The sequence below is a fragment of the Acipenser ruthenus genome, chromosome 10 (assembly GCF_902713425.1).
Source record: "Acipenser ruthenus chromosome 10, fAciRut3.2 maternal haplotype, whole genome shotgun sequence".
NCBI classification, from domain to species: domain Eukaryota; kingdom Metazoa; phylum Chordata; class Actinopteri; order Acipenseriformes; family Acipenseridae; genus Acipenser; species Acipenser ruthenus.
The window spans coordinates 9936647-9957313 of record NC_081198.1 but is presented as its reverse complement, the minus strand read 5'-3'; the positions used below and the strand labels follow the sequence as shown (position 1 = coordinate 9957313).

Here is a 20667-nt window from a genome sequence, read left to right as displayed (position 1 = left end):
AGCCTTAGAAAATGATTTATTTATATTCTAATCTAAAAAGGCTTACATAGTATGAATTATACAATTATATACGTAGCATGTGTGATATTAATGTGATCTGCTCGGCTGTGTTTTGACACTAGTATACTGTACATAATTAGTCTTGGTTTCCATATACTATGACTTTAAAATTGATACAGTATTCATTGAGGTTTTACTTACAGCTGGACCAGCCTCACCAGGGGGACCAGGGTCTCCAGGGAATCCAACTGGACCCTAAATTAAAAATCAGGATACATGCTGATTAAAACAGGTACAGGAACAGGTTATGTTTCCATTTCATGATCCTCCGTCGTTAATATTTTGAATTGTTTTGTTCTGGATAATGATACGGAAGGGACATTACTGAAAACCAATATAAATGAATATACATTTAATAACAGTGTGAGCAGTGGCATTTTGAAGGTGGAATAATGGCAGAGAAGCCTGGAATTTGATTTTGTTGCACAGCCTAGAATTTCTTCCATTACTCCACATGTGTACTTACAGGGTTACCCTTGGGACCATCATCTCCTGGAGGTCCCTTGCGACCAGCTGGTCCAGCAGCTCCAGGTGGACCTGATTCGCCCTTCTCTCCCCTCTCTCCTTTAGGACCCTGCAACAGACAGAAAGTCCAATGACATTAACCACGATATCCCTGCTGTTTATTCAGAGCAACATCAGAAATCCTAATCTTAAAACTAGGATATACACATTTACACACGTATGGTGTGAGTGTAACTCTATACATATATGAATCATTTTTTAATGTATGGGTCAGAGAATATATTATCACACAATAATATATGTCTCAAGTTGTTTTTGGGTTGTAATGCATGAGTGGCACAGCCGCGAGTGCTGAAATTATGTATATTTTCAAAATATAAAAAAATATAACCCCACCATCCACACCCAGTGTATGTGCGCAGGAAACTGGGGGGTGGGTTGCTGGCAGACTTGCAGTGCTTGAACCACGCAGCTATACTATGTGTGTTATTGCTGACAAAACCTATGCTGAGTGAAAATATTATACAGGACATTAGTGATGGTAAACCAAAAGGGGGGTTATATTAAAATTCTCAGATAAACATGTATAGGGGATATTTTGCATGGTATTGTTTTATTTCATTTCTCTTGTTTCTCCCACTGAAAACAAATATGACTGTGAAGATTGCATCAGCAAGTGTTTTTTTCCACTTGTATATTCGTTTTATTGCTCTTTTATTGGTCATTGTTTCCAAGTTCTCTTCATTGTTTGGCTGAATGTCCATGTCTTTCTTCTGAATGTTTTATTTATTTTCCATTGTACTGTACTTGTTGCAGGAATTCATTTTAATGGGTCAAAGCTAAATCAACAGTTGTCGGGAAGCACATTGTTGTAAAACCATTATAATAGCACAATACATGTGGAACAGAAGGGATGGTTACAGTTAATACAATGTCTATAATATGAAAAGTCTTTAGCTTATGCCTTTAGCTTGGAATAACTACTAGAAGTAACTGAAGGAAATTCTAAATGGGTATAGTCATCCCTTATTTTGGTGCAAGAGTTTTTTAGGGGGGAGTGATAATTGCAGTTTGCTAAATTAATATTCTGTTTTACTATCATGCTAGTTTAACTTACCCCAGTGCCTGATTCTCCCGGAGGTCCAGGGTTACCTGCTTCACCGTGCTCACCCTACACAAGGAAGAACAAGAAAGAAAACATTTAGGTCACTTTTACAGTGAAATCAATCAGGATGTACAATGCTTAATTTGTTTTTGCAAATAAGTTCTTCATGAAAGCTTTGATTATACTTAGACACTGTGAACAATACAAACAGCAGCTAAAGGATCTATAAAGAAGAAAAGTAGTAGTTTAGAGCATTTATTACTGTCATGGTAAAAAGAAGCATAAAACAGGTTTCAGGAATATGGGGGACCATATTTGTGGTTAACAATAGCATTACTATGCACTATGTATTACTATGCACACAATGGCTGACCAGTCAACGCTGGTTAATATACAACATAGTCTGAGGCAACCAAGGTTTTTTTTTTAAAAAAAAGTATATTTTCTTAACATATATCTGCCCTCTGCCAATAATACATTTTAGCAGCAGCAATTCCTTCTATAAACTTGTAAGTAAACTAGTTGCTGGGATGAAATGCAATTAATGAAGCTCATTGCCAAAAGAAGGAACAAACAGGCCTACAGTATTGGCCTATGGTAAGTGTTTTATATTTGTAAATTTCTATGATTCTGATAGCTATTCTTGGAGGGGGGAGGGGGGGGGGGCTTAATGATTTAAAGTGAGAATGGCTTTCATGTTTAATATTTCTGTACACTAATTTGAGCCACCCACTAGGTATTGGGAGTAGCCTGTCAAATGTAATTAAAATGGAACGCTCGTGTTAAATTATAAAACAGAATTATTAATAGTATGGCAGAAACTCAAATGCAATTAATGAAAGCACTAAAATAACTTAAAAGAATTGCCAACAACAGTATAACAAAATATGTCAAAGTCAGCACTGTTCGTATGTCTAGGCTGGTTGTTACTATTTTAAGTTCAATATTCCTTTGCGTAGTTTTACCAAGATATTTGTTTGGAATGCAGAACGGCAAGACATGGGCGCTTACCTTTTCACCAACTGCTCCAACAGAACCCAGGCCACCAGGGGGACCTTGTGGACCCTGTCAACAAGAGGCATACAAGCATGTGGAATTTAATTACATAAAATTCATGTAGCAAAAACAAACAGTTTACAGAAATGTTCATTAATGTGGTTGACTTACATCAGCTCCATTCGGACCCTGAGGACCTCTAGGGCCTGGGGGACCAGGCGGACCCTGTGAAAAGGAAAGAAGATCAATTAGGTAGGGCTCAAAGTATTAGCATTCTTTAAGAAATGTAATATGTGCACCTGACAGCCATTGTAAACAGAAATGTTTCTTAAAATGCAGATAAGTTTCTTTAAAAAGTATGCATCCACAAAATGGTCCTTAGAGATGGTGGTCCAGTAATGTTATGCCTTCTCCCAAATCACTAGTATTTAGAGGGGAAAAAAAAAAAATACTCACCATTGGACCAACATCTCCATTTTCTCCTTTCTCGCCTGGTGGACCAGGAAGACCCTAAAATGAATAAGAAATTGTTGCAAACAATTCTACTGGAAAGTCATAGCAAGGTCTGAACACTGGAAAGAAGGGGTCAAAGTGGAATATGTTCTATATTCTGTATACAACTGTCAAGTGAACAGTAAAGGGCAAACAAAATCCATTACTACATAATTACACACTATGACTACATGTAATTCAAGCTTAGTTCCTACACAGAAAACAAGTAGCATAACCATATGCTTTGTGTAGTGAGAAAGTAACCATTTTCTGCAAAGACTATAGAAGTAGTACAATATAAATATACTATATACGTTTTTTAAACAAGGCACTGCTTTCTCAACATCATATACAGAATCAGAGCTGCCCAACCTGCTGCCTAAATCAGCTGTGACGATGATGTTTAGAAGAATCTTAAACAGAGACAAACGGCAACACAAATGGAAAATAATCTGCAACTGGAGGGTTTGGGAAGTGAGGCAGATATTGATATTCATACTATTACTTTGATGTATATAAAGTAAGTTCCTGCCAAATTAAGAAAACAAATAAAGAAAAACACACACATACAACACTTTTTGTTTATCTTGTACACCATAAATAATATCTGAAAAGTATTCTTTCCCGGCCAGATGCTGAGAAACTGATGCATGATTTTGTATCTTCAAGGATTGATTACTGTAATGCCCTTTTCTCTGGTACTCGTAGTCATGTTATTTCTCATCTGCAACTTGTACAAAATATTGCTGCTAGTTTTAACAGGGACAAGAACACATTACCCTGTGGTAGCATCTTTGCACTGGCTTCCTATTAGGTTTAGGATAGATTTTAAGGTGCTGCTTTTAACCTATAAGGCAAACCATTAAGAGCAAGGTACATTGCCAGTGGAAATCTTTTGTAAATGGCAGCTTAATATATTCACATTTGTCTAAACCTTTAGAATAATTTGTGTAAGACAGCAACACGCTGGCTGACTAGATACTGTATGAAATTTACAACCACTCTTTATCTACTAATCTAGTAAAAACTCTCTGGAATGTGTCTAGGTTTTGAATGTCATTCGTAAAACAAGTTTAAATGCAATGAGATTGAAATCCCCTGCCAATGCTGAAGACTGCTTTGACTAAACATATTTATTGATTAGACACCAGCCTGTCAGCGAGACAACCCAGATCTCTGAAAGTCCCTTATGGAACTCGATAATGTCCCATCTTTATGCATAGAATTCACATCTCTTTAGTTCTGTCTCTTTAGCCTATTAAAACAAACAATATGTTATGACATGTGGGTGAAGACTGGGAGAAGAACCTATTTATAAAAAATATGTACAGTGTAAATAGTGGTGGGTTTTGTATGTTTGGCAGGGACAGGGTACATCTACCATTATGTGCATTTAGCAATAGGAACACCACAAAAAAAGAATTACCTGGGTGAGAATACTGACCAAGAGATAAAAAGTAAAAGCAGATCTGTATTTGTGTTCGGTTTATGTTTTGTTTAAATATTTTGTGAAAATACATTTAAATGCATATCATCTCTGACAAGTCTGTCCTTCCTGACCCCTTGGCTAAATGTTCAGATCATCCGTGTGACAAGAAGTTGTTATCAATGCAGTTTCTTATTTATCCAAAGCCATTTCTGACAATGCTATCTATACTGTCATAAAACCTTACATGTTTGCTATTAAGCAAGAACCTACTTTGCTACAGAAATTTGTAATTTGTAATTTGGTAAAAGATGAATGGCGGCTGGCAATTTTGCGTCAGGTTCACCGTGTTAAACCTTCATTATTACTACCCCAACTTTGACCTAAGGAGAAGAATTTCCCCTGAGGAGAAGAGGAGTAGATGTTATAGCCCTCGTTTTGTCTGATATTTACCCTCCCTTCACCCTACACACATTCTCAAATAGACAGGTCCCAGTAGCTTCATTTTACAAATTTCACAGGTATGGAATCAGGCAGAACCTTTAGCCCCCTTCTGTCAAACCTCATTATATAAACTAGCATTTACCACATCAGTGTTTATTGGCATTCTGCCTATAAGAAAAGGTTAGCCAATGCAATTAATACGTTAGAATAAAATGAATTATGCCAAATTAAAAGTCAATTATATCAAACAACTTACTGATCTCCTCTATGTTAATGTATTATTATAATAACAAATGCTAGAACATTGAAAAGGAATGCAGAATAAAAGTGACGTAAATTTGATTGCTAATTTCATTCCGTCATTTGCATTAGGTTTTTGTGCATTCAAATGGCCTCTTTTCTGCAAGATAAACATGATGTGCCATCAAAATAACAGAGCTTTGCAGCATATATTTATTTTATAATGTTGCACCTCTTGTTGCTTAATGAGGTGTAAAGGCTCCTAATCAGGCGTAATGCACCTCTGCCCTTAATACATTTGTACAGTTGTGTAACTATTTCTAAAAAGGGGGTGAATGCTCATTTTATAACTACATTTTCTAAACATTCATCTCTTTTATACCCAAGGATTTATACAGCATACAAAACATATGATAGAAGAGTTGACAAGTCCGCTTATAATAAGCGGAATTGGGCTTGTTTTTTTGAGAGTCACGGTTGGAATTTAAACGCTCATACTCTAACATGGGTTGCACTTGTTTTGGGCTTGTTTTGAAGAACGGGGTCGCTATTTTTCTGTCAGAAATCTGGCAAACTTGTATGACAGTGATGCATGGTGGCATAAATATATTGGAAAATGCAATTAAGCTGTGGAGAATGATTTTCAAGGACATCCTGTGGTTGTAAGAGATGGAATAAAAACATTAACAGCCACAGGCTAGCTTAAGTGTTCTGTTCCAGCACATCCATACAATACTATAATCTCTTCCCATTACTAATGACTTTTTTCTTTTGCTTGGCTAGCAACCCATTATGATGATGTTTGTCTACTTTTGAATACAGCATGATTTTTAAAAGGGGTAAAATACCCAGAGTTGCATTCTGAATTAGATGCATTCTGATTTAGATCCTTTTGAAATCCATGCCATTAGTGACCTAAATCAGGTTGCAAAACTTTCTGACATACTGTGCTTATTAAAGTATATTGACTCTGTGCTATGAAGATGATCTCTTGATGCTATGGTTACCAATATTTGTTGATATTAATATGCAACCAAACAGAGTAAACACTTCAATTATGAATAGTTAGGAGGTATAATACATGTTCTCAGGAGCGATTCATAATTTGTTCAGTAGCTTCACATTCAAGAAGACTTAGAAGAATTAAATGTACAAATCTCAAGGGTGATTATGACAATGTTATTGGAAAACATGAAGTTGGTGACTTACCTGAAGACCAATTGGACCAGGAAGGCCAGGGAAACCACGAGAACCTTCATCACCTTTCTGGCCAAACATTCCCTGCTGACCTCTGGGGCCTGGCTCTCCATCGCCTCCCTAGAAGATACACACCTTACATTAACCTAGGCTTGATAGAGATTTAGCAGTGGATGTGTCTAGGCATTGCAGGGTAATACAGATTTAATAATTGTTTGAAGGACCAGAGATCTTTCCTAAAGTGGCAGACATATATTGTGAGATTAACCCTGGCATGTTCTTACACGTCATGACCATATACTAAACAAACCTTAATTTGGTCAGCCCATGGGCAATACATGGTTTTAGACATGTCTAGCCCTGGTTGTCCATTGACAGAGGTAAGTCATCCATGGACTGAAACTGGATATTTTAATGTCTGTACAATAAAGGTTATATGGTCCCATCAAGCATAGAAATGTGCCAACAGTGGCTTGTACTTCTCTGAAAATAATTCACAGTCCAAAAGCATTGGTACTTCAGCTGCATTTATTTTTTGGAAGCTGATTACATCGTCATTGACAACTGCATATATAACAATCTTTGTAATCTCTACTTACATTTTTTAAATGGTTCCGCTCATAGTAAAAATGTGTGGGTGTGCACCACTGAACAAAGAAAATAATTGCTGCTCTTTTTACAAATTCACTTGGGTGAGAATGGATTGAAATATTTTTTTTAAAATCAATATTCACACAATTAGAGAATTCTACTGCACATTACCACAGCAGTCAACTGGAAACCAGGTTACTGCTTTACAAACAAGATAAGGATCAAGAAACAGTTAATGTTGCCTATCAATTTCTATAATGTAGGTAATAATTCAGTCATGCTGTCTAAGGGGGACAAAGGCTCTGCACAAAGCCACTTGAAAATAGCAAGGGGAAGATAACATCTTGAGACTAGTGTTTGATTGTCAAGTACAGTGTAGAGATGAATGACCTTGTGACTTTAATTCTGTATTAACACTCTGTCTCAACAAGTATACTAAAGGGCAAGTGTATATGTTGCAAGCTGAATGCTATTGATACAAACATAAGTGTGCTATCAGTTTCAATAATGCATTGTACACATTAAACCAAATTTAGAACATGAAAGTGATCAAATATGAGATGGAACTGTTTTGTGTCAAGAGGTAATCGTATTACAGAATTACATGTTGACATCCACAGCAAACACATCTCATTAGCTAGTATAATTATTTGCAGCTTACTAGTGTGTGACTTAGATACTTTAATTAGTTAAATAGGGAAATTCAGTAGACAAATGGGTCTTGAGTAATGAAGGCAATTAAACACAACCATTACTTACAGCAGGGCCAGGAGCACCGACAGGACCTTGAAGACCTGCTGGACCAGGAGGACCCTGGAAACAAAGCATACAGACGGTATTAAGAGACTTTAGCAGTATGAATAACGCAGTACATGGGGGTTTGAAACTTGTATCTACATTGTTATTGATTCTTTAGAAATACTCAGTGTCTTACCACTGAGCTGGTTGCATCTCAGTGTTATTCTTCAAAAAAGGTGTTCAGCAACACAGAACCATTTGCCTGAATATAAGCTTATTGCATTGTTATATTAACAGTTTTACAATGATTGGGTTCATACAAGGTTATTCGGTCGATAAAATAATCAAATGTTATGTAAAGGCCAAGAATGTATTAGAACTTACTTGTTCACCCTTAGCAGCTTTGCTTCCCTTTTGTCCTGGTTCACCAATTTCTCCCTGTAAAAAAATAAATAGACATGTATGTCCTTTTTTTTAGAGTTGACTGCCTTCCATTTATCTCCAGTCAATACCCCCAGTATCTTTAAATGTCACCTTTAACATGATTATGCTGTCAATTTTATGCTGGCGTTTCCAGCGTGAATGCCTGGGGGTATTCTTCAATTGATTACTTGGCTTTCTTTGAGAGATTAATCCTGGTATTGACTGGTAGGCTGCAATGCAGGATATGACTTGGCTTTGAAATCTCCTGTGCTGATTTTTATATCAAGAAAGATACATTTATTTTGGCTTCCTTGCAGTTTTGTGATGATAAGTAAACTACGAAACGATATGGTATATTGTACTTGCTGTTTGCTAAGTTCTGTTATATCGCACCTTACACAGTAGTTCAAGACACGAATGTATACACAGTATAGTCACTATTAAGAATTCATATGTTTGTTGATTCCCTGTATACTTTGAACATAAACAAACTGGGTACTAATGGGTAACTTAAATGATACCTGGAAACACATGACGGATAGATCTGATTTCATGTAGCATGGTAAATAATTGATTTGTAAGACAGCTGGTATGTGTATTCATGTGACTGATATTGATCTAGATTTTAACAAATGTTCTTTACTGAGAAACAAGATAAAACTGAATCATAGTGTAATGCAGAATTTCTATTTAATAAGCTCTCTTGACTTACCTTGTCGCCATCTTCTCCTGGGGGGCCTTGAGGACCAGCAGGCCCTGGAAGACCAACTGGACCCTGGATGCCATCTCGGCCAGCTGGGCCTTGGGGACCTTTCTCACCCTGCAGAGGAGAAACAGAAAGGGTAAGAGTGGGTCTGTAGCTCCACAGTGCACCTATACAATAACAACCATAGTGCATTGTTCGTTCTGTGTTCAACCTCAGAATCACAGTCAGATCTACATGGTACACTGGAGTTAACTGTTATTGATTTAACTGCTGACCCTAGATCTTAAAAGGGGAGGCAAAAAATGTCCGAAAACATCCAGGTGGGTTGAAAAACAGCATAGTATTGTTTCCAATATTAAAGATTTTACAACTGTTCTAGGATGTAGTTAACTTTTTAAAGAGGAATAGGTACCCCATGATTAAACACATTTCAATTATATTATATGTTACAGTACTTAAAATCATCTTGTCATATATCGTCTTAATACACAGCACAAAATAAACCTTACAGTACTTAAATTAACATATGACACAGATGTCAATAATTTTATACCACAACATTCTACTGCAAGGTTATCTATCCATTGGTGCAGGCCAAAAAATGTGTCATCATTAACGATTTTTTTTCGGCTTAATGTGGACTTCAGTTGTATTTAAACAGTAACTCCAATTTCATAATTGTTGAAAGAAAGACAAAAAAAAAACAACATAAAAAAGTGTTTAAACCTTTAAGTAATACCTGATTAAACATATACAATATTGATTAAATGTGAGATGTGTTATAATTTTAAATGTGAAGTAGTTACTTTAGTGTGAAGAGCTCATAATCTTGCATGAAAACAAGTAATAACTTATATAATGTAGCAATTTTTTTTTTTTTTTTTCTTCAGTGCTTGTGAATATAAGTTGTGAATTTTAGTACTCATGTTCAGTCAGGGACAATGGCACTGGCCACTATGTGCCCTGGTGTTGATTTTCAATGAGAAATTCTGAAGTGGACTTACTGGGCCACCCTTCTCTCCTGCTGGGCCAGGTGGGCCTTGGGGACCTGGGCGACCAGGAAGACCAATCGGACCTCCTGGGCCAGCGGCACCACGCTCTCCTGGAGACCCCTGGAAAGTAAGGACATTAGAATCACATAAACTGGTTCATGTTACAGCAACACAAGCTTAATGTCATTTAATGTAAGATATATCTAACAATCACATTTTTAAATCAATTATGAATGATTGCTGCTAATGGTGATTATACCTAAAACTCTCAAAGTAATAATGTCTAGACAGGGCAAAGTGTTGTTAAATAACAGAATTGTTCGATTTTCTATTTGTAACTAGGTTAAAAACAAACAAACAAACAAACAAACAAATAAAGCAGACACCATTACAGTCTTTTAAAAACTGGTTAATTTCTTAATAGCAACTGTATTTAAAGTTTGAAGAGGAACAGGTCCTCAATGGGAACATGGTTCTCCTGTTGGCTTCCATATTCTATTTGTAGGTAGGTTCATAGAGGTTTAAAGTTCTCTCCATTTCTAGTAAATAAGCTCCTGATTTGTGAAAAACAGAGCCCCCTAATTATAAAAGGTCACTAATGTCAAGTTGATTCTGCAAGGCCTTTACTTGATGTTTCACATTTCCTTTCACAAACAAATGTTTTCTTCATCTTTTGAAAGTAAAAGTTTCTCTAATTGTATGATTCATGAATGCAGAACACTGTCTAAAGTCAAGAGCACAAACTGTTATAGCTGCTAATGTTTGTTTGAAGTTATTAATATAGTAAGTATATTACATTAACATATACAGTGCTCTCCCGTTTTATAATGCTGTATTGGTATTGTGCCTTGTAATGAGAAGTCAATGGATAGTGGAATGGATCTATGGGCTAAAATTGATTTATTATGACCACAACATCTTTTTTTTTTTTTTTTTTTTTTTTAATAATTTAGTCGTTGCCAATTAGTTTTTTATTATTTTCTCCCCAATTTGAAATGCCCCCACCCCTGCGCTGACTCGGGAGGGGCGAAGAGGAACACACGCTGTCCTCCGAAGCGTGTGCAGTCAGCCGCCCGCTTCTTTACACACTTCGAACTCACCGTGCAGCCGCCTCAGAGCTACAGCGTCGGAGGACAACACAGCTCTGGGCAGTTTACAGGCAAGCCCGCAGGCACCCGGACAGACTACAGAGGTCGCTGCTGCGCGGTGAGCCGAGGACACCCTGGCCGACCTAACCCTCCCTCCCCCCTGGGAGCTCCCGTCCACGGTCGGCTGTGGAATAGTCTGGACTCGAACCAAAGAGCTCTATATTTACTTCTAAAAATTGAGTCATCCATTGGACCCATCAAACTTAAATCACCGGCTAGCATTGCTTTGCATGCTTTTTTCAGCTGCTTCAGCAAAATAAATGGAGCGTGTTTTTCCTTGTACAGAACTAGGCCTGTGTTTTCTGTTCTATTCTTAAATCCATTTTTTTATGTTTTCTGTTCTATTCTTCAATCAATTTTCACCACTATAAATAGACTTTGTCATTCCAGATCAATAAGTCATTTAGGTCACACCTCTACCCGTTACTTGTGGCTACACTAATCATTGTTAACTGCAGCTCGACACCTCATTAGGTCAACGATGACACCTCATCGACACCTCATTAGGTCGACACCTCATTAGGTCAACGATGACACCTCATCGTTGACCTAATCGTCAACTTCCCTTACACGAATCATGCTTTGGCTGCGTGATTTCTGAGTTATCTTGCTTACCCTCAACATCTGTATCTATTCCCAAACCCAAGTTCTGTACACTTTTTAAACAACGAGAACAGAATCTGCAATGGCACGGCGAGTTACCTAACGCCATATTTCAACTAAGCCCTTTCCCCTTATTGATATGTTTTGGCCTTCAACCACAGTAACAACTGACAAATCAACTTTGAATTGCAAGGTTCTCAAAGACAGTCTGTGACAGCTCTTGCAGTTATTCAAGTTTGTATATTACATGTTCTGAGGGGTTGCGTCTTCTATCAACACCTGTGTCTTCAGCTGTTAAGAGCTAATAGAGTGGGACACTTCCTCTTTCCCAGATACAGCTTCTTTGGTCTCTTTAAGGACTATTTTTAAATTTGAATACAATAGGTCATGTTTAAAAGCACTGGATGACTTTGACAACCACTGGAGTGAAGTGGTATAATTAAAATGAATTTCCATTTCAGGAAAACATGAACAGCTAACAATTATAACAGCATGAAGGATTTATTTTCTAATGCATGTCTTAGTGTACACTTCATTCTGTCAGTTTGGAGTGCATTTCTTTAAAGCACGTCTTGTTGATCATCTGTGCATGATTATTGATCATAATAAAAGTAATCATTTCTTTCTTTTTTAAATTTCCTTTATGGATGGGCAGTGGTCACGCAGGGTTTTAAAACTGTTAGCTGTTGTTTGCCACGTGTTACTGCTGGGTTTAGGCTTACCACTTAATGTAAGCGGAGTGATATATGACCTCTTCTGTAAACCTACTGACATACACCGGTAAAAGGGCAATCCCAAAGGGTCTAGGAATAAGAATAGGAAGAATATGCTCAAAAGAAAGTGACTATGTAAAACAAAGAAATGTATTAAAAATAAATCTTAAAAAAAGAGGATACAAAGAAAAAATTATAGAGACAAGAGTTAAGAAAAGTGGATTAACTAAAAAGTAATGATCTACTAGATTATAAAAATAGAGATAAAAAGGTCAAAAGAGTGCCATTAGTAATGACTTTTGCCTAATATTTCTAAGATATTTTGTTAACACTTGTGGATTAATTCAGAACAATTGAAAAAAAGTATTTCTTAAGGCCCCAGTTATAGCATTCAAAAGAGAAGCTAATTTAGGTGATAGTTCACAGTAAACATAAAAGAATAATTCACAGAATAGGTTCTACAAATACTTGCAATAGTACATGTAATAAAGTGTGTAAATACATGGACAAAAGTAAAAATATAATTAAACATAACACAAACACACATCCACTAAAAACTAATACCTACTGTAAAAATAGCAATGTTGTTTATGGAATAGACTGTGAAAAATGTGATGAAATAAAATATACTGGAGAGACTGGAACAACTTTATATAAAATAATTCAGAACCACCTTTCATTAATTAGAAATTAAAAAAATAAAAGAACCAATAGTACAGCACTTCACAGTCATGATGTAAAGTTTGTAGTATCAGAAGAGGTAACATTTTTTATTTTGATTATTTTATTTTATTTATTTATTTTAAATTACAGCACACATCTTAACCTAGGCTATACCGTGTAACGGGCGGATACTTCATTTGGGCTTTATTGGCTATTTTGATTGGATCGCCAATAATACTTCCACCAGTCAGAGGGCTGCATACAGTACTCATAGCGATCCCCCCCTCTGTCAGACTGGTATACAGAACATATTAAAGAAGCGCTGGACAAGATAAACAATGTGTCAGATATCAAAGCGGATATGAGAATGGCAGTGACAAAGCCAATTTGCTTGAAAACATTAAAAGTAGACCGGACATTTCCATCAATGGATTTAAAAAATGTGGAATTGATGATGCGATCAGAAACCCAGAGGCAGTGTAAACTGCCTGTTACTGCAGTAGGACTGTTCTTTTTTATGTTAAGCATTTTTGTGTTCTTTTTTTTTAGAAGGGTTTAATTAAGTAACAGCCAAAATTATTTGTGTCAGACTTGTTGAAAGTCTGTAACAAAATGGTTGATTGTTATTGTCGATACGTTGTAGATACGACTATTAATGCAGGCATCGTGCAGGTATTGCAAAGTCCAGAAACAAAACAAAGAGTTAAAACATTTTCCACCGTATAAAACTGAGCTGATTTTGCCACTGCTTGCTAGTCTATTAACCAGTTTGAAATGATTTTGAAGCAAATAAAAGCATTTTCGTTTCGTCTTTATTGTTAAAGATTTTACACGTGGCAATTCTGCCCTACAATTACTGCATGGTAGTACTGTGATCATTCCACTGTGTTGTGAACCACAGTTTTAAAACTGAGAGACAGCAAATGCTTATCATAAAAGTTTACTGGTTCTTAAAATTAAGGGGCATATAAGGACAATAAATACTGTAGCTGATTAGAAGGCCTTCTTTGTTGTTCTCCAAGTACCACAGACAAGAGGAAGGGGGCGAGTTTGAGAACCGCTGGTCTAAACCAATTACCATACACTATCTAATATTATCTTTTTATTCAGTAAACTGTTCCTTCAGGCCAACCTTCTTCATTAAATATGTTGAATATATTTTTTTATTTTTTATTTTATTTTAGCAGTTACAGTACCACTGTTGCACAGTTACAGTAACCACAGCTTTTATTGTAATTATTTGGAATAATTTGTGCTAGAGGAAAAAGGGAACACATGTTTCATGCAGTACATTGTGAATTGATTGCATCATATTCTTTTTGTAGGTGAACATGTAAATATCTTTTAGATTTATTTCCAGTGATGGAATGGGAAATAAATTATGGGAAATTAAAAAAAAATGCATGACTGAACACTGTCGCCTTCGTGGTATATTACATATTATTATTATTTTTTTACTTCAGCATAAAAACATATGTTCCTATTCAACACCTGTATTGAAAGAACCAGTAATGACTTTTTAAAAATGTCTACTTGAGCTATAAAATACATGATCAGAGAACCAATTATATGATACTGAATTAAATGTTGTTGTTCCATATTTTTTATCACCCAACTATATACTGGTAAACATATTTCAGATTATATTTAATTCCACAAACACTCAATATATTAGGTAAACTGGTATACATTTAAATGATATTAAATACTTGTGACTTAAGTGTCTTATTCCCCTAATATATCTTTCAGACATAGCAACTGTGTGGGTGTCTCCTTAAATATTGCTGGACAGCAACAGGAGGCAACATGTCAGGAGACAGTGATTACTACCAAGATACCCTGTTCATCCTGTATTGCAGGATAATGTTAGGGGTTCCTTTACGATTTCTTAAAAGGTTACAAACTGCCCTCTAGTGTTTACATATGCTATTGCTGACTGTAGACGCCCACAGAAAATATTTTACAATTTCTTCATTGTAGCCAGCTACAACTTTCTGTGCATAAAAAGCCATTTCATATCCCTTAGTCCAAATGTAACATTTATTCCCTGCATGTCATGTTACCTAACAAGTCAATTTCTGTATACATAATGCACATTCCAGTCTGGGCTTGAGAGACTGCTGAGAATATCTTATATTATTACAGTAGGCTTAAGCTCATCATTAAAGCACTGTCTTACTCAAGTCCCAGATGTAACACAGCATACAGAAAACCATTCGATTGAATGCAGCCATTTCTGTAACATGGCTAATAGTATATACTGATACATAAAGAACACATATATAATACAAGCTAGCACAGTAAAAAATAAAGTCATCTTTTGTGTAAGAAAATATGTTCACATTCATTGTAATGTTTAAACAGGTCCTATATTTCTGAATGGGCATAATTTACTACAACATGCTTTTTCATACAAGGTGACATGTAACCATAGCAATAAAGCACTTACAATTGGGCCTGAGGGACCCTGTGGGCCTTCTCCTCCCTTTAAACCAGCTGGACCCTGTAATTAAAGAATCATAAATGTTCAATCAAGCTGCAGAGGGGTAGTAACACAACAACATTAGCTTAATATCATGTTAGTGTATCTAAATACTATATTCACTTTGTAAGGATCTTAAAATGCATTTTCATCAGTGGCAGCTATTACCTGTCTATTGCGGGAAGAAAGCCTAACAGGTTACTAATATGTCCTATCAACAAGAAAGCACAATTATGTATCTACAATTTTTTCCTGTTTAGAATGTTAAGTTAAGAATATTGGGGGCAGTACAGAATTAACACTGGCTAAGAATGATGATCTAGTGCAACAGTGTCTTTCATTCCAGCACAGCAACAAGAGAAGTTGCTGATCCTGAAACAGGCACGCATCTCTTAAACTCAGCGTGACGCCAAGGTGTCCCATGGATCACAGAAGAGGGGAAGGCAAAAACACTGGAATGAGCTTTCAAGTTGGTCTGTCATTAAAATGTACTAATACTAGCAGGTACAGAGCACCTTATTGTACCCTATAATGAAGTAAATAACAAACACAACATATCATTAAATATTGGTTATTGGTTTACTTGCCCTCTAGTGGGAACTACCACTGTCAATCACAGAACATGAAAACTGGATGCCATGGTCCTAAGAATTTTTTAGGATGATGGCAACCAATAAGTATTGGAGGACTGCAGTGGTTATTTTTGGGAGTTACCCGTTTCTCTTACCGTGGCACCGGGCAGACCTCTTTCACCAGGAAATCCTCGCAGCCCAGAAGGCCCGTCTTTGCCAGAAGTGCCCTGGGGACCTGGGTCTCCCTGTTAGGAATAATAAAGCACAAGAATAGAACATTAATAATTAACATAAATATCTGATTGTATAGGGGGAATCATTCCAAAGCATTTCTATCTAATCATCACTGATGAGCCCTGACTGTGTATTTAGTGTGTGTTCACGGGGTGTGTGAAAATTTTGTAGTGCACAGGTGAGGTGTCATGGCTGTAGGGCTGAAAGAATACATGTCCCAGAATCCTTCAGGGATGAATGGGAATCGCCTGGGTACACTTAGGGATCGTTTAAGTTAATTATTTTTTTAGAGTTTGTAATTAGTGTCATGTGCCTGTCTTTGTTAGCGTTGGTGTTGGGTTATTAAGTAGGAGCTTTGGTGAAGTCGGTGCATGTTAAGAGAAATAAGTACCATGTGTTGTTCTGTGAGTACTGTGTGCACAAGTTACAACTGTGTGTTGTAAGTTTTCAATTGGGTTTTTGAAACGGGTAAACTGCTTAGCGGGCTCGTGCTAGCTAGTTAAGGAGAAAAGTTTAGTTAGTGCTCCGTGGGAGCTTGGCTTTTGTTGTGTGTTTTGTTTTCTCTGTGAATAAAAGTGCACGAAAGTGCTTAAACTGCAAATTCTGGTGTCTGGGTCTGCTGTTGACGGGGGCAAAGCAGCCTGAGCAGAGAATAGACATATAGTGTTTCTTTATTTCTCATACACTGAGTGATTGATTTTACTTGGGCACCAGGGCAAACTTAAGCAGACCTGATAAGTGAAAGCATTCCTGCAATATACAAATATCTGACTGAAAGCTTAATTTGGCAATAACTTCAAATAATCAACAAATAAAGCTCTTTTTGTAATAAATTAAACAGGCAATGAAGGTCTGTTCTGATGTTGCAGCTTCAGTACTTTCTAAGGCTCATTCGTCATGATTTTAAATGAAAAATCTAATGGAAATCAGCACAAGCTGATCCTGTTTCTTTTAAATATTAGAAATAATTTATATCTCTGAACTTGCTTTGTGGAGTTTTGCGAGCAGTTTGTATTTTCTCCATCGTTAATGGAACAACTGTTGGTATTGGTTGAACTGTTTTAAAGATACATTTACTAAATGCAATACAGTCACCAGGGGTTTCTTGGTTTGGTCATTTTTAACTTAGTGTTATCAGGTAGCCAACTGCAAACCCCATGCTTTTAATGACTTTGTCTTTTGTTTGTATCAGGCAGGAGAAATAAAAGCCTTGGAGTATCTTACCTTAGCACCTTCTTTTCCAGCAGCTCCTGGTAGACCCTGCTCACCTGGAGGACCAGGGGGGCCAGGGTGACCTCTCTCACCAATGGGGCCGGTCTCACCAGTAGGACCCTACAAGATATGCCATTCAGTGATAAGTCAAAGAAAGAGGCTTCGGAATATTAAAAGTCGATAAACAGGTTCATTATTTATATATCTACGTTCCACTTAATATCTAAAATGTTTGTCTTTAGATTCAGTTATAGCTTTTCCAGTTTTTTCTCGTTAACATCACACTGAACACTGACCCAAAATGCCAACAGGGATTGAAAAGAGAGGGGTCAGTGAGGGTATATTTATAAAAAAAGCATTTGATACAAAATGTAAAGGTTACTTATCGTGTACTTTAAAGAAAAGAAGCAGAGAGAAGCACAATATTATTATAATAATCACATGAAAGGGATCCCAACAGTTAAATAAACTGCAGTTTATCCCAAGCCTAGACAACAAAGCAGTGTCTTATGAAACAGCTAATAATTAAATAAATACAATAACATGGTTTTTATTGAGCTCTCCCTTTAGAAAGTGAATCCGCTGCTTCTTTGAACCAGCCAGATGAATTGTTTGTTTTCTTCTCTTCAGTTTAGCCAGTTAATCTTAACACTGCTTTGACTGTCTAAATATATAGTAGTTGTAAACACAGTAAACATGATTAATCCTCCTTCGAAACATGCTGAAATAATGCAAAGATAATTGGGGTTTACAGCTATGCATATTAAGTATGTCTCAGTTTATACAGATGGGAATAAAATAATTTTCTCTGTGCCACATACTTTAGGATATTTTGTCTTATATTGCACAATTTCTAGAAAGTCATTACTGTTTTAAGTCTGCAATGACCAGGGCCAAAACAGCACCTTATCTTCTGTAATAGCTCTTCTTCATGCTGATTGTGCAAATGAACTTTAAGTTGAAGAGACATTTGGCTGTAATTTAATGATCAAAGCAGTCTTAATACAGAAATGGGGGGGGGGGGGGGGCGACGGGGGGGACGACAGCAGAATGAATGTATCAACAGTTAAAGGGCGAAAATATTTAGACCCCTCCTAGATTGACTTACCTGTGGACCAACCACACCACCAGGGCCTGGAGGACCAGTCTTTCCTTGGAAACCCTGGGGGAATAAAACAAGAATGCCTTGATTATTGATCATCTAATGAAAATGCATACCTGCTTTATTCTGTAACTGACTTGAAAAATATATTTTGTAATGCATTTGTTCAGTGAGAGAGAGAGCTATGATCTTGAATGATCTTGAATGATCTTGAATAAATTACAAATGGCCATAAAGCATAAAGTGAAGTTTAAAAGAGGACCATTTTGTGGCCGATTGCAGCATAAGAACTTGCAGTAAATTACAGAACAGAAGACCATCTTTAAATGGCAAAAAAAAAAAAAAAACCCTTGACAGAAAATTGTCAGTATATGAGATAAACATTATGAGATAATATATTTCATGTCACAGTGTATTGTTTTACATTTTTGCATGGAAAATATACACATATTGGTTTTTTTTTCACCCGTTGTGGTTATACCTAGTTTATCATTGTGATTCTAGTTTTCATTGAGGCTGAGATAAATTCTTTGAGCTTCTGTTCTTGACTAAATGAATTAAACAATAAATCAAGTATCATTGACATTTAATGAATAATCCTTTGGATAAATGATTAGAATATAATTAAGAAGGGGAAACCAAGTTTGTTTCTAATTGCTTAAGAACAAGTTATTTAGAAAACCATCATAGCTGTCAACACTTTCTCTGGTTTTTGTTTGTTTTACTGCTTCTGGGCATACTTAAATCAATATTGTGAATGTGGAATGGAGCTAAATATTCTTGCTGCTAAATGACCGTATTGCAAATAGACATTAATGTCTATTGTCTACATTATCCAATATCTCAGCACGCAACACATTTAAACAATGGTCAGCTTCTCCCTCTTGAAGATTAAACCTTGCATGAATTTAAAAAACAACATCCTGGACATTCTCCCACCTTGTACTATTCACTAACACGGGATGGCTTATAACATTGATTTATAACATATACATTTAGAACACATTTGTATTTTTTGCAGCTTTAGAATTTACTATCAGTCTGTACAAAAGTGTCATACACAATCTGCTACATTAGAATGGTTAGGTATTGTAGGGTACCCAGAGCTTCTTATTTCATAACCAGACAAGTCACTCTATCATGAAACATTACCTTAAACATGCCCTGCCATACCCCAAATGGCATAGGAGCACTGTGTGATTAAATTTATTAGCCCTCATTTTTCATTTGTAATCTTTCATGTGCCAACCGTTGGCATGATCTATAGATAAATCCGTCATTAATTTGTCCTAGCTGGGACTGGTTCAAGCTTGCTACTGAACACTGTTAATGTGGAATTCGGTCCGCAGGGCAGAAATAGAGTAGCTATGACATCTGTGCACCTTGAAACAATTAATATATTGTTTGATTAGATTAACAGATGTTTTGTTCCCACAGTCCATGCAGGTTTCTAAATCATTCTAACTATACGGTATTGCCATATTGTGCGGAAAAATAACAAGCTGTCTGATACCTGCGTCAAATGTTTACAAATTCCACATACACACATATTTCCATATGCAGAAATTTTAAGACAAGGTTTTATTATTTGTAAAGATATTATCTACCTACTGACTGGCCCAGGTGTGGTAAAGCTCAGAGATAGGGACAAGAACAGGTATACTTACAGTCTCTCCCCGCTGTCCAGGGTGACCAGGCAGCCCATCCTTACCAGCTGGCCCCTACAATAAGAAAAAACAATCAAACATATTCAAATTATATTAGTATTCATTTACACTTTCAAACATACTCTTGTAAACGTGCTCCTGTTTTACTTGAGGCTGACATGCATGTCTTGATGCCTGTGTCTGCATGACAAGTGAATTACCTGCTCCTCACAGTCAGAATGTTAAACATCACTTGTCTGAAGTGTAAAAGTAACACTAATTTGTACACCAACCTGCAGTAGCTGCTAAGATAAATGTAGACTGACAAATTATCCTCCAGCTATGGAGTCAGCTTGTATAGCCAAACAAGATGGTTCTGTTAGTTTCAATCTGGTTGAAGCAACAAGTCCAAAGACA

At 36.5% G+C, this 20667-nt stretch overlaps 1 protein-coding gene across 6 annotated transcripts in view; it reads right to left on the bottom strand.

Annotated features, from left to right (window-relative positions):
• col11a1a (collagen, type XI, alpha 1a) overlaps positions 1-20667 on the bottom strand; it is an 88833-nt gene that overhangs the window by 17963 nt on the left and 50203 nt on the right. For all 6 annotated transcript variants that reach the window (XM_034021985.3, XM_034021994.3, XM_034022002.3 and 3 more), the window contains 16 exons: positions 20272-20325; positions 18611-18664; positions 17515-17622; positions 16212-16301; positions 15452-15505; positions 9888-9995; positions 8890-8997; positions 8139-8192; positions 7776-7829; positions 6438-6545; positions 3083-3136; positions 2798-2851; positions 2642-2695; positions 1643-1696; positions 527-634; positions 202-255 (listed from right to left, as the gene is read on the bottom strand). In XM_034021985.3, coding sequence (XP_033877876.1) covers positions 202-255; positions 527-634; positions 1643-1696; positions 2642-2695; positions 2798-2851; positions 3083-3136; positions 6438-6545; positions 7776-7829; positions 8139-8192; positions 8890-8997; positions 9888-9995; positions 15452-15505; positions 16212-16301; positions 17515-17622; positions 18611-18664; positions 20272-20325 — 1170 coding nt within the window. The remainder of the gene's footprint in view (positions 1-201; positions 256-526; positions 635-1642; positions 1697-2641; positions 2696-2797; positions 2852-3082; positions 3137-6437; positions 6546-7775; positions 7830-8138; positions 8193-8889; positions 8998-9887; positions 9996-15451; positions 15506-16211; positions 16302-17514; positions 17623-18610; positions 18665-20271; positions 20326-20667) is intronic.